This window comes from Pteronotus mesoamericanus, unplaced genomic scaffold (genome assembly GCF_021234165.1).
Source record: "Pteronotus mesoamericanus isolate MK-2021 breed Mesoamerican mustached bat unplaced genomic scaffold, CSHL_Meso_final contig_2, whole genome shotgun sequence".
Lineage (NCBI taxonomy): Eukaryota > Metazoa > Chordata > Mammalia > Chiroptera > Mormoopidae > Pteronotus > Pteronotus mesoamericanus.
In genome coordinates, this window is record NW_026555084.1 from 747277 (window position 1) to 758921 (window position 11645).

General features: G+C 47.2%; 1 protein-coding gene across 5 annotated transcripts in view; it reads left to right on the forward strand.

Moving 5' to 3' along the window:
• Positions 1-11311, forward strand: part of FBXW11 (F-box and WD repeat domain containing 11) — a 100629-nt gene extending 89318 nt beyond the window's left edge. For all 5 annotated transcript variants that reach the window (XM_054568049.1, XM_054568052.1, XM_054568050.1 and 2 more), the window contains 4 exons: positions 923-1033; positions 1886-1964; positions 2967-3152; positions 9043-11311. In XM_054568049.1, coding sequence (XP_054424024.1) covers positions 923-1033; positions 1886-1964; positions 2967-3128 — 352 coding nt within the window. In that variant the 3' untranslated portion in view covers positions 3129-3152; positions 9043-11311. The remainder of the gene's footprint in view (positions 1-922; positions 1034-1885; positions 1965-2966; positions 3153-9042) is intronic.
• Positions 11312-11645: the final 334 nt, after the last annotated feature.

Genomic DNA, 11645 nt, shown 5'->3' on the forward strand with positions numbered 1-11645 from the left:
AGTACATGCTAGTAGCTTTTTTTAAATAACCAAACTGCCTAATGTTTGGGCAAAATTAAGATTGGGCTCAAGATTATTTGAGAAAGGGAGGGAGGTACTCTAACTGCTATAAGTTTTCTTTTAAGAGATCATAAAAGTCACTTTAGTACTGGAATCTTTATTCTATTGTATTCATCATGCTTTGCATTACTCAGAGCTTCCTCGCTGGACCCTCTAGAGGCTTTACAGAATAACAACGTGTGTGGCTACACAGTTTAGATGTATGATAGGAGCTGCTGGTGGAGAGGCCAAGGAAAGTTCCTTATAGCATTAGTTTGCTAATTTTGTTTCGTGCCTGTTAGGTTGCTATGATTTCTTTTTGCAAAAAAATGTGGAAAAATCAATGATGATAGAAGAAATTTTATTTCCAGAACTGTTACATAAATTGTGTACAGAGAAAAAGGCTGGCTGTGTGTACTTAGATACTGGGTTTGTATTTCCAGGACCGTGTGTACACTTCACGGGTTCCCGCTGCGGCCTTGTGGCCTGGACAGCCCCAGGGTGCGGTCTGTGTCTGAGCAGGGGCATCCCCGGGCCTCCGCAGGGGAGGGACCACTATGCTGCTTCCAGCCTCTGTGGGCCTCGTGGGGTCCAGGCCAGAAGTGCCTGGGATGGAATTCTCTTACTTCTTGACCTTACTTAATTAGTAATATACACGTGTGATTTTTAAACTTTCAGACTATGTAAAATGAAAAGTAAGGCTCCCTCCCAAGTTAGTGCTCAACGCACAAATGGCATAAGTGTACATATTATGTGCATAGTGTGGACCAGGAGTGAGATGGAAATAAAGTTCCAGAATAGTGAGAGTCACGTAAGGACAGAGGGAAAGGACGTGTGATCCCGTGCAAGGAGTTGTCTCACAGAGATTTGTTTTTCATGCCAGGCTCTGGGACATCGAATGTGGCGCCTGTCTAAGAGTTCTAGAAGGCCATGAAGAACTGGTGCGTTGCATCCGGTTCGACAACAAGAGGATTGTCAGCGGCGCCTACGACGGGTGCGTGTGTCCCCTTGCAGGTGCCCTGCCGCAGCGAGGTCGGGGGCTGGGGGGTACTGGAGACCACGCAGCGGAGTCCGTGCCAGGTCCTGCGCTAGGCGGTTTCTCTGTGTTGATGGATGACGAACGCTATTACACCGCTTGGTCAAGTGAGGCCACTCAGGCCACACGTGCCACAGTGGCACAGCCTCTGTGGCTCCTAAACGTGTGCTTTTGACCACCGTAAACAGAGTAGCTGGGCTGTGCAGGAATTCGGTTCTCTGCCCTAGCCCTTAAACCAGGCATGGATGTTTTCCTTTCTCCAGTTCCATGATAAATTTCTTTCCCTCTTTTGGTGAATTGAACAAATCCTCTTTGACCTTCTAAATGAGCAATTGGCATCTGTAAACCTTTCGAGATGACCTTCTGTGTGCCTCACAGATGGTCACTTGGCCCGCTGACACCCGTGACTAACTTGAGACTTTGCCTGGCTGGGGAACGGCGCCCGTGGAGTGACGCAGAGAGCCCCGGCTTCCGTCGGCAGTGCCGGCCCAGCCCCAGAGAGCCCCTGATGGGTGGCTTTGGTGCTATAGGCCGGCCAGTCAGGAATTGAACCCAGATGACCTGAAGTTGTTTTCTGTCTCCCTTAGAATACTTCTTTATCATTTCAGCAAGTCTTAGAATGCGTAGGTTCTTATCTTTTTCAAAATTAAGTTTAATAGGTTTAAGAAACGTGTAAGATAAGAACACAGCATGCCCCCCCCAGCCTTTGATAATAGGCTGTTCGGATGCTCTCCTTTCTGTCAGGGGATTGCTCCGCAGCATCTGAAATGTTAACTTGTCTGCTCATCGCAATCTTGTTGCCCTTTCCAGGAAAATTAAAGTTTGGGACTTGCAAGCTGCCCTCGACCCCCGAGCCCCAGCAAGCACGTTGTGTTTGCGCACCTTGGTGGTATGTGACCTGTGGGCACGGGAGGCGGTTCCTGTGCTGGGGGTGGCTGGGGCGCACAGGCCCCCGGGTGTGTCGCCAAGGGGTCTGTGTGGTCATTTTGTTTAGCCAAAATCAGAGTCCTTGACATGTCCACTACAGTGAGCTCTTCCCTAAGGAGTATTTATACAACTTACGAAATGAAAGCAGGCTTCCTCGTTTATAGGTGGACTGATTTCCTTGTAGAGCAAAAAGTATTTCCTTCCCATAGGTGGGGGAGATTTCTTAATGTGGGTATCTGATTATGTTACCCTTTTATAACAGCACATTTCTGTACTGTTAGGGTGGAATTCCCCCATAGTCCATAATCTATGGATTATTGCTTTGACATACAGGAATACTTTATTTTTATATGTTAATCTTGCTTTCGTAACTTCACCAAGCACACCATTTCTAATAGTCTCCTTGCTTTTGTTGTATTTTTGAAGAGATAGTTGCTTGAAAATATTGGTAGATTTTTCTTCCTTTCAATAGTTAGACCTTTTATTTCTGTATTTTGGCTTCTTGCATTGACTAGAACATGCAGGACTATAGTTACAGCCATTCTTATTTTCTTGATTTTAATGGGAATGCTTCTGATAAGTCATCATTGATTTTAGTGTTGGCTGTCGTTGAAGATAGCCTTAGTCACATTCAAAACACTGTCCTGCTTCTAGTTTTTACAGCATATCAAGAATGGGTATTAAATAGTTTACCTTTCTGAGATCCTTTGTGATATGATCACATAGTTTTTCTTTGTCAGATGAATGGACCGGGATCTGGGACACAAAGTCTAATGAAAGAAAAGGCCTAGAAGGAAAAGCAGAGTATTTGTTCCTGGGGTGAAGGCCAGAGCTCAGAAGCTCTGGAAGGTTGTTGGGAAGCCTGGATGAGGAGCGGCACTGCCTGCCTGTGCCGAATCCCTGAGGGCGAGATAGGAGGGATTATGAAGGTCTCGCTATAGTCAGCCAGCTGTTATTTCCACAGGAACATTCTGGACGGGTGTTTCGGCTACAGTTTGATGAATTTCAGATCATCAGCAGCTCCCATGATGACACTATTTTGATTTGGGATTTCTTAAATGTGCCTCCCAGCGCCCAGAGCGAGACCCGCTCTCCCTCCAGAACGTACACGTACATCTCCAGATAACAGTCTGCACTTTACCCGTCTCAGGTGAGTGCGGCCCACGTGGGGTTTCGCTGTCGGAGGTCACCTTCCGTGGGGGCCTTTGTGGGTGGGCTTCTGCCTCGGCGGTGGGAACCCAGGGGGCTCATCTTTATCAGATGCCTCTAGATCTTTATGGTCTCGTTGAAATGAGGTCTGTGTCAGAATCCTGCGTGTTGTTGGTTTTTGTAATGACAGGCAAGTTAGTTCCCATTTTTAAAAACTGTTTTTAAATGATTTCTCCTGTCATACCAACAACACCAGTAAAGTCCTCTGTGTTGGGGTGTAAGAATCTCCTTTTTCTTTCCTGTCCTTCAGTTCTGTCCTTAATTTAAAAAAAAAAACAACAAAAAACCCCACCATCAACCAACATTCAGAAGTGCCTGCTCTGCCATCGCAGCGCCCCCGGCAAGCCCTGTTCCCTGGCAGAGGCCTCAGAGACGAGTGTGTGTTGAGAGAGCTCCTAAAACTCCCTCCTCGTCTACTGGACACTGCAGATGCTCTGCAAGCCAAGCCCTCTGCTCTGTCTGCAGGGAGACTTAGGGGGCATGGATGGTGGCACATTCTGCCAGCTAAGGGCGTCCAGCCTCGAGCACAAGTAACCTTGCTTGGCTGTGCCCTAGGACCAGACGACCTGTCTATTTGGAGTCTATCCCCAACTCTGAGAATTTGCGAGTGAGCCAGTGAATTCTGTGTATATTAAACTTTGTAAATGGAAGGTACCTAATTGTAGTACTATGTATGTACGTATGTGTGTATCTATGTAAAGACTGAGTAATAAAATTCATTTTTATTGAAAAGCATTACTTAATGCTTAGTAGCTTTTTATCATTATATGTGTTCCTGTTCACCAACTACATAAAACATAAGGAAAGTCAAAGTGCAGAACCGTGAACTTTTTTGATGAGAAGGTAGGGAAACCACCTCCTGATTTTCCCCTGCCACAGAAAGCTGAGTAGTTTTTTTATACTCTTGATACTTGAAAAAATTAAAAGAATATTTCGTGACACGTGAAAATTGTAGGCAGCTAAAATTCCAGTGCCCATAAATCAAGTTTTATGGGAACACAGCCATGCCCATTTGTTCTTGTATTATCTGTCGCTGTTTTCACACTTCAGGGGCAGAGCACTTTCAACAGAGACCATATGGCCCGGGCCATCTTAAATGTTTATCTGGCCCTTTAAGAAAACGTTCGCTGACCTCTGGTCTTGCCCCCGTTCCATCTCTTAGTGATAAACCAAGGGTTCTGCAGCCGGAATGGTGGATTCGTTTTTTCTTTATGACAACTCAGTTTGATCAGTAATGACTGGCTGGGGTGCTTCCTTTGGAAGGAATTGGGGCCCCATGTGGACCCAGAATGAGTAAGAGCCATGATGTGTTGGTTCTGTCTACCTGGGTGTGGGAGGTGAGCCACACTGTGACCGATAGGTCACTACGTAATTGCTCTTCCTGGTCTCGTGTGTTCATACTGTGTCTTATGGTGGTGACTATCTCCCTTGCTGCTTTCTCTCTGGATAAATTCTTAGGTCAGTTGGAAAACCCCTGTGGCAGGATTTTTACATTTATTGAGTGTAGTATTAAAATAGACATTGTAGGGAGTTACAGAAGAAGGCGGCAAGAATCTCTTGAATGATTGCTCCTCCCTGTCTCAACCTCCCTTCCCAAAAAGCTTAAGAAAACAGAGGGAAGGGGGAAGGGGCCCCGATGAGAGCTGGGCTCCTCCGGGTCTCTCCGCCCCCCTCAGCCCACCTCCCGTCCTGCACCAGCAGGGTCGCCTCCGCCTGCCTCGGCTGGCCTCTGCCTCGCTGCACTCTGCTGTCCGCAGCCCCGGGGCTACGCGTCACTTACCCGACGGGGTTCAGCATCGACCTCTTCCCCCCTGTGCCTCCTGCCAGCTAGCCTCCTTGCCGGTTACTCCTTCCCCAGGCCCGGGGCTCCCGCCAGACGGGCGCTGTAGAATTTCTCCCCTTACAGCTGGGCAGCGCAGACCTCCACCACCTCCCCGCACCCCACCCCGGCTTGTGGTGCACCTGCTGGGCAGGCGCGCCCAGTGCTCCGCTGCCCCCTCTCCTTCCTTGGGCTTAGTTTAGGGGTTGGTGCTGAAACGGTCTGCAGGCCTGTTCCCCTCACCAGGCCGTGGAACTCCTGTTTGTGTCCAGTGGAGCACATGCTGTGGGCCAGGCGCTCGTGGGTGTTCGTTCGGCAGGCGGCACTCGGGGCCGCAGGACACATCTGCGCCCTTTCTTGTGGGGCCCCCAGGAACGTGTCCGTTAAGAAGCGTGTGTGGCACTCCAGCGCCTTCATGTAGCTGCTTCAGCAAACGTGAAGATGGCTCAGTAAGACATTGGAACCAGTCGTCCAAACTGGCAGAGTCCGCTGCCGGCTGGCTGTCTTCCTTCCATAGGCAGGTGCCCAGATGTGCACACCTCCCTGCCCCTTTGCCTTCACTAAGCCTCTCTAGTGGGTTTCTTAATCAATTAATTGAGGCGTGATTTGTGTAAAATAGATTGTCTCGATTTAAAGTGTACTGTTTGATAAGTTTTTACAAATGTATACATCCCTGCGACTGCCTCACAGTCAAGGCGAAAACATCTCTATCACCCCAGAAAGTTCCCTTGTGTCGCCAAGCGCACCCCCACCCCGGCCTTGGCAAGCCCCGCCCTCCGCCGCGAGGTTAGTTTCCGTTTTGCAGAGCCACACGGAGCCCTGCGACATAGTCAGCCACCACCAGGGGCTCTGGGGTCTCAAAATGCAGCCAGTGCAACTTAGGAACTGAATTTTTTATTATATTTTCATTGAAATTAATTCGATTTTAATTGTATTTAATTATATTTTATTTAAACATATTAAACATTTAATTTTTCTAATGGCCTCTTCTGGACCAGTGTAGTTACAAGTTTTATGTTTTTAGCTTTTACATTTAGGCCTCTGCTCCATTTGGAGTTAACTTGTGTGTATAGCGTGAAGTAAGAACAGCAAAGCCCTTGTTTTTATGCAGTTAGCTAGTTGTTCCAGCACCATTTGATTAAAAGACTTTCCTGTTCCCATTGAATTGCTTTGGCACCTTGGTCAAAAAATCAGTTGTTTACTTATTTGTACTCCTGTTTCTGGACTCTCTTCTGCTGTGTGGCTCTGTGGCTGTCCTTCCGCCAGTACCATATTATATAATAAATCTTTCAACTTTAAAAAAAATACTTTGTAACTACTCTAGGTCCTTTAGGTTTTCACATTCAGTTTGGAATTCGCTTGTCAGAGTCCGCGCAGGCGACTGCTGGGGCCAGGAGCAGGGCCGCGCGGCCTCTGAGAGTCCGTCGGGGGGAGAATTTTCCTCTGAACACTTGTTGCGTCCTCCCGCCCATAAACATGGCCTGTCTCTGTTAGTTAGGTCGTCTTCGCCTTCTTGGAGGCGGTGTTTTGCACGCTTTTTCTGGAAGTCTCACACACCTTCTGTTAAATTTATTCCATTCTTCATTTTTTCTTTTATGAGCTGTGCATTTCCTTCTGTGCGTCGCTTTAGCCGACCGGCCACTGCTCACGCTTCCCCCCGCGGGCAGCACGTCAGGCGGAAGGTGGACAAGCAGAGCTACAGCCGGACCACTGGGCAGCGAGGCTCGGGCGCGTCGGGGGTGCTGTGGGCGGCCTCGGCGCCCCCGCCGCGTGGTGGATGCGTGTCGAAAGAGGCACGGGATAGGGTTCAAGGCTTCCCCAGTGTGTCCGTCGCCCAGCACGTGTAATGGGTGAATTGCAGCAGGTAGCGAATGTTCCTAAGTCAGACGCACCTTGTCTATGGCAGGTAAAGGGGCCCTGCAGCCGGGCCCTGCGGCCGGGGGATGAAGCGGGGACCCGCAGTGCGCTTTCTGCCCTTGGCCGCATGGGAAGGAAGTTGGTGGCACTTCTTCCAGGCCCTGCTCCCGGGCCCTCTTCGGGAGCCTAGGAACGACGGCCTGGTTCTGATCCACAATTATAAACCAATGGAAAAATCTTATCTGCTTTTTAAGCAGCACAAGCAACGAAACCTCAAATGTGTTTGTCTCTTCAAAGTAAATTACTTTTGACAACGTTGGCAGTCAACTTCATGGTTTTTATTGCTCTTTTCCAAATTCTTTTCATTTATTGTAACATGAAAAAAATTATTACCATGTGATACTGTAAGATTTATGCATCATAAGAAACACTACCCTAATGATGATTTAACCTTGCAGTAAAATACTCGCCCCTGAAATATTAGGTAAGAGCACTGCTATGTCAGAAAGCCCCGCAATAGATTTATTTGCCAAGTCATTTTTAAAAATTACTAGTTCTTAAGAGCTATAGATACAGTAGTTCCCATTTCTCTTATAGCAAGACAATATAAGATCATTTAGGAAATTAGGGGAAAAAACAGATAAGCCAAAAGAAGGAAATAAAATTCTATTCAAGGTTCACTATTGTTAACTCTGCTATATGTATCCTTTCAGACTTTTAAAAATATGGTTGATAACCACACATTTTTAAATGCTTTTTTTCTCTTTGTTGTGAAATGGTTGCATGTCAGTAGTGGCAGTGTTTGCCTAAATTATCATTCTTAATTGCAAAATAAAATTTGATTGTTAGGATGTATCCTGTTGTTAGATATTTGGTGCCCCTCTCCCCAGCTTTTAGCTGTTATAAAACACATTACTGATTTTTTTTAAACTTAATCTCTGCCCAACCTTTTTTACCTTTGGATAGAACTTCTGGAAATATCTTGAGTTCCCGGGTTAAAAGATAAGACATGAAAACGCTTTTGATACGTAGAGTCACGTTGTCCTCGGTTTTCCTTCGCACCAGCAGCGTTTGAGTGGGCCTGCTGCTTGGCGCTGGGTGTTCATCTAAAAACGTTCAGGCACTCTTAAATACCGTTCATGGGAAAACAGTGGCAAATGAAATGGAATCTTTCTTGGACTCATTGAGAAAGCTTATTTGAATTCTTGATATTTATGAAAATTGACAGCCTTTTAGGAAAGTTTCCCTTTAAAAAATCAGTCTCCTCCTCCCCAACAGAATGTCAGGCCTCTGACTTTTAGATCTTCTCGACCAGTGGTTTAGTGCGGTATTTGGAAAGGGTCGTGACGCATTCGTGATTATGAAACCGTTTTAATGGAATTTGACTTGGGTGAAATTTTGAAGAGAAAACGCCAGCCTGCCTTGTAATGCCCGGCAAGGATGAGCCTTGTTTCCTGGCTGTCCTGTGGCGGGGGAGGGTGGGGCATGTGCGTTGCATTTACACACACGGGTGAAGGCCAAGGCTCTGATTGAAATGGGTTACCTGACTCAAAGTCACGGTTAAAAATACGGACCCTTCAGTAGTCTTTTCCTCTATACTGTTGTCCTTTTACTAGTGACTTACTGCAGTTTCTGACAATGAGCGTTCTATTTAGCACAGTGACTTTATTCCCTAGCTTTGCACATTTTTTTCACAGTGATAGATGGCGCCTTCAGGAGGGTAGGAGGCAGGCCCGTGTAGGCCGTGGATGTCATAAAAGGTTATGCTAAATAGGAAGTCTGACATGGAGCATATTTTGTTATAGGTGTACTTTCTAGCAACAGCACTGAGAGATGATAGGCTATAGGCTCAGGCGTTGCCCTGAATCCTCTCTCTTAACGACTGATAAATTGAACTGAGCCACAGGGATCTCAGTTGTGATGTGGTTATAACAGTTTCTACCTGACAAGGTGTTTGTGCGGTTTAAATGAGTAAGATACCTGGTATGTAGTACACAGAAAACAGCTTGCAGCTTCTCTTTTTGGTGTTACTTGAAAATCAGTAACATGTTACGTGTGTACAAGTATGTGTCTGCGGATGGGTTGAGGTGCGCTCCGTGGCTAACCAGTGTGGCCATCCTTACTCACATTGGGTTTGTTTTTGTTTTTTTCCCAGGGTTTCTTCCTCTTGAACTACTGGCAACATGGCTACCAAATGCCTAAGGGAGTTCTTCACAGCTGAGTTACGAAGCTGGAATTGGTTCTAGACGCTGGGTAGATGCAAAGCAGCCTAACTCTTCAAGCACCGACCTCCCCACCTCCGATTCCGGCCTCCACTTTGAGAAGGACACCTTAGCTTCACCGACTCCAAGCAGGACCGCGAAGCCCATTTCCTCCCCCATCAGTGAAAACAATCGAATGCTTCCCATGTAAATTGTTCAAGTGAAAGGAATACACAGGCAGTTCTCCAGGAGTAAATTGGCAGTCAAGAGAAGACTTGGCCTCTAATTTATATTGCTTTGCACTTTGATCTGATACTAAGACACAGCGTTCTTTGGTGAAATTTTGGGTGCCAAACACCTACCCAGAATGTCCAGGGCTTTCCTTTGCAGAAGTTTCCTTTTGACTGTCCACGTCATTCTGAATTCTGACTCGTGTTAGGGACGTGCCGGACTATGGGAAAGTTTCTCTGGGTTGTGTTAGTAACATTTTTGGGGTTATACTTCCTTTCTGTACCATTTCTCTTAATTTAAAGGACTGTAAGCCAGGTCGTATTACCTCCCCACAGGTAACCTTGCTCTTTCATTAACTGTCCTCTGCGCCCAGCCGCCTCCCGGTATGTGGTAGGGTAACACCTTCACACGCGCGCTCGCCTCCTAATTTAAATCCCTGTATCCGCATGTAGATACAATGTACATAACAGTCGAACCTCAAGGTCGCCGGAGTCAGGGCCCCGCGCCCGAGACACTAACTCGGAGTGTGCGCGCACTCGGCCGCGGGCGGGGCTCCAGGGCCGGGCACCGGGTCGGTGCGGATGGCCGAGGGCCCTTCCTGCAGTGTTCATACGGTGTTTTTAGTTTGTCATTGTCATTTGTGTGTGCGTGTGGTGTGTGTTTTTAATGGGAATCTTGTTTTAAAATGTAATTCCTCGAGTTTCTCACAATGTTTTATTTGTTGTGCAGCATATACGATAGAGAGGTACCTGAACATCGTTTTCATCTTTTCCTCAGAAGAACTCAGTACTGGCAGTCACTTCCCATAGTGTTCGTGTGACTTCGCTGTCCGAACTGTTACTCTGTGCATCGGTAACCCTGGGGAGGGAAGAACAAGAAGGCGCGCGCGTGGGGCCCGCGTGCAGGGCAGGCTGGCCGGGGGCCCGCCCTGCGCGGAAGGGCGCTCCTGCGGGGCGCAGGGCCTCGCGCTCACGCGTCCCGTCGTCTCTGGCGTTGCCTGCTGCTGCGGCCCGGCAGGCTCTCAGGGCGCTCCGAGTGTGGGCAGCCGGGGTGTGTGAACGGCTCTGTCGTGCTGACCGTGCGTGGGAAGGGCCTGGGCACCGGCTGGCACTCCGTCTCCCTTGTCCACGATCAGGTTTTGATTTGCCCCGCCATTGTTTCCAAAGATCATGGAATGTCGATAGCATTTTCAAGGACCAATGCGAACCTCCTGTTGCGAAACCTCTTCCCGTGGAAGCACACTCTACTACTAAAGACAAGGTCCCTGGGCTCTGTGTCGTCTTCGCGTTGAGAACGGTGTGGGGATCAATGTGTGTATGTGATTCGTCTCTCGGGTTGGCTTTGCTTTTTCCTTTTTTGAATACATCCCCTCCCTCCCACGTTACTAAATTTCTGTTTCTGAGAAATTGAGCCTCAAAATGTAAAAAAAAAGTGAGCCCCCACTTGTAAGGCGGGTGTCGTAAGCCTGCCAGCGGCCACGAAAGCGGTGTGACTCTCACCGCCCGCGTCTCACAGCGCCCCCAGCAGACTGGTTAGGGAGCCCGGGAGGGGCGGGCGGAGGCAGTTCCGAACGAATGGACTTTCTGTTGTTTTTGCATGTTTAATATAAAAGTTCTCGTTCCTTGGGAGATCATGGCCTTTGAATATGCACACAACCTTTGAATTGTGCCTACTAAACTATAGCAGGGGACTCTGGCACCCAAGGAATTCAGACTTTCTGGGATTATAGTAGTAATTCCCAGCCGTACTCGGGACTTTATTTTGCTAACCCATAATTGAGCAACTGTAAATTACTGCTATATTAATGTTTTAAAGCACTGGGATAGTCTGATTCTAACTTGTAATTAATTATGTTTGCCAATTATCTGTTTGAAATAAATTTGTGTCTGAACAGCTATTGAAACTGTTAAATTGTACAGATATTATTCATGACAGCTTTGTACTGTGGAATGTGCTTAATAAAAAACAAAAAGTTGACCTTTGTCCATTAAATTGCTAAGTAATGTCAATAAATCAAGTATGAGTATTAATGCAGTACATCTAATCTGGCTTCATGCAATTGTTACTTCAGCTACTAATTCAAAGCCAATACTCTTAATAAAGTGTTGCAATATTCCGGTGTTCTGTTAAGAAATTTTTCCAAAATAAAAAAAGAAACCCTGTTGTGTGCTATTAGTAATTCAGTGACATCCAATTAAAGTTTATAGATTAAAAAATTCATCTGCTCTGTACAATGAGGTTGAAAGCAAACTGCTCTTGGCCTGTGACGACCACGTCCCGCCAGTCTGCCCATGGGGTCTTTTGTGAGCGCTGGCGGAGCCGCGGG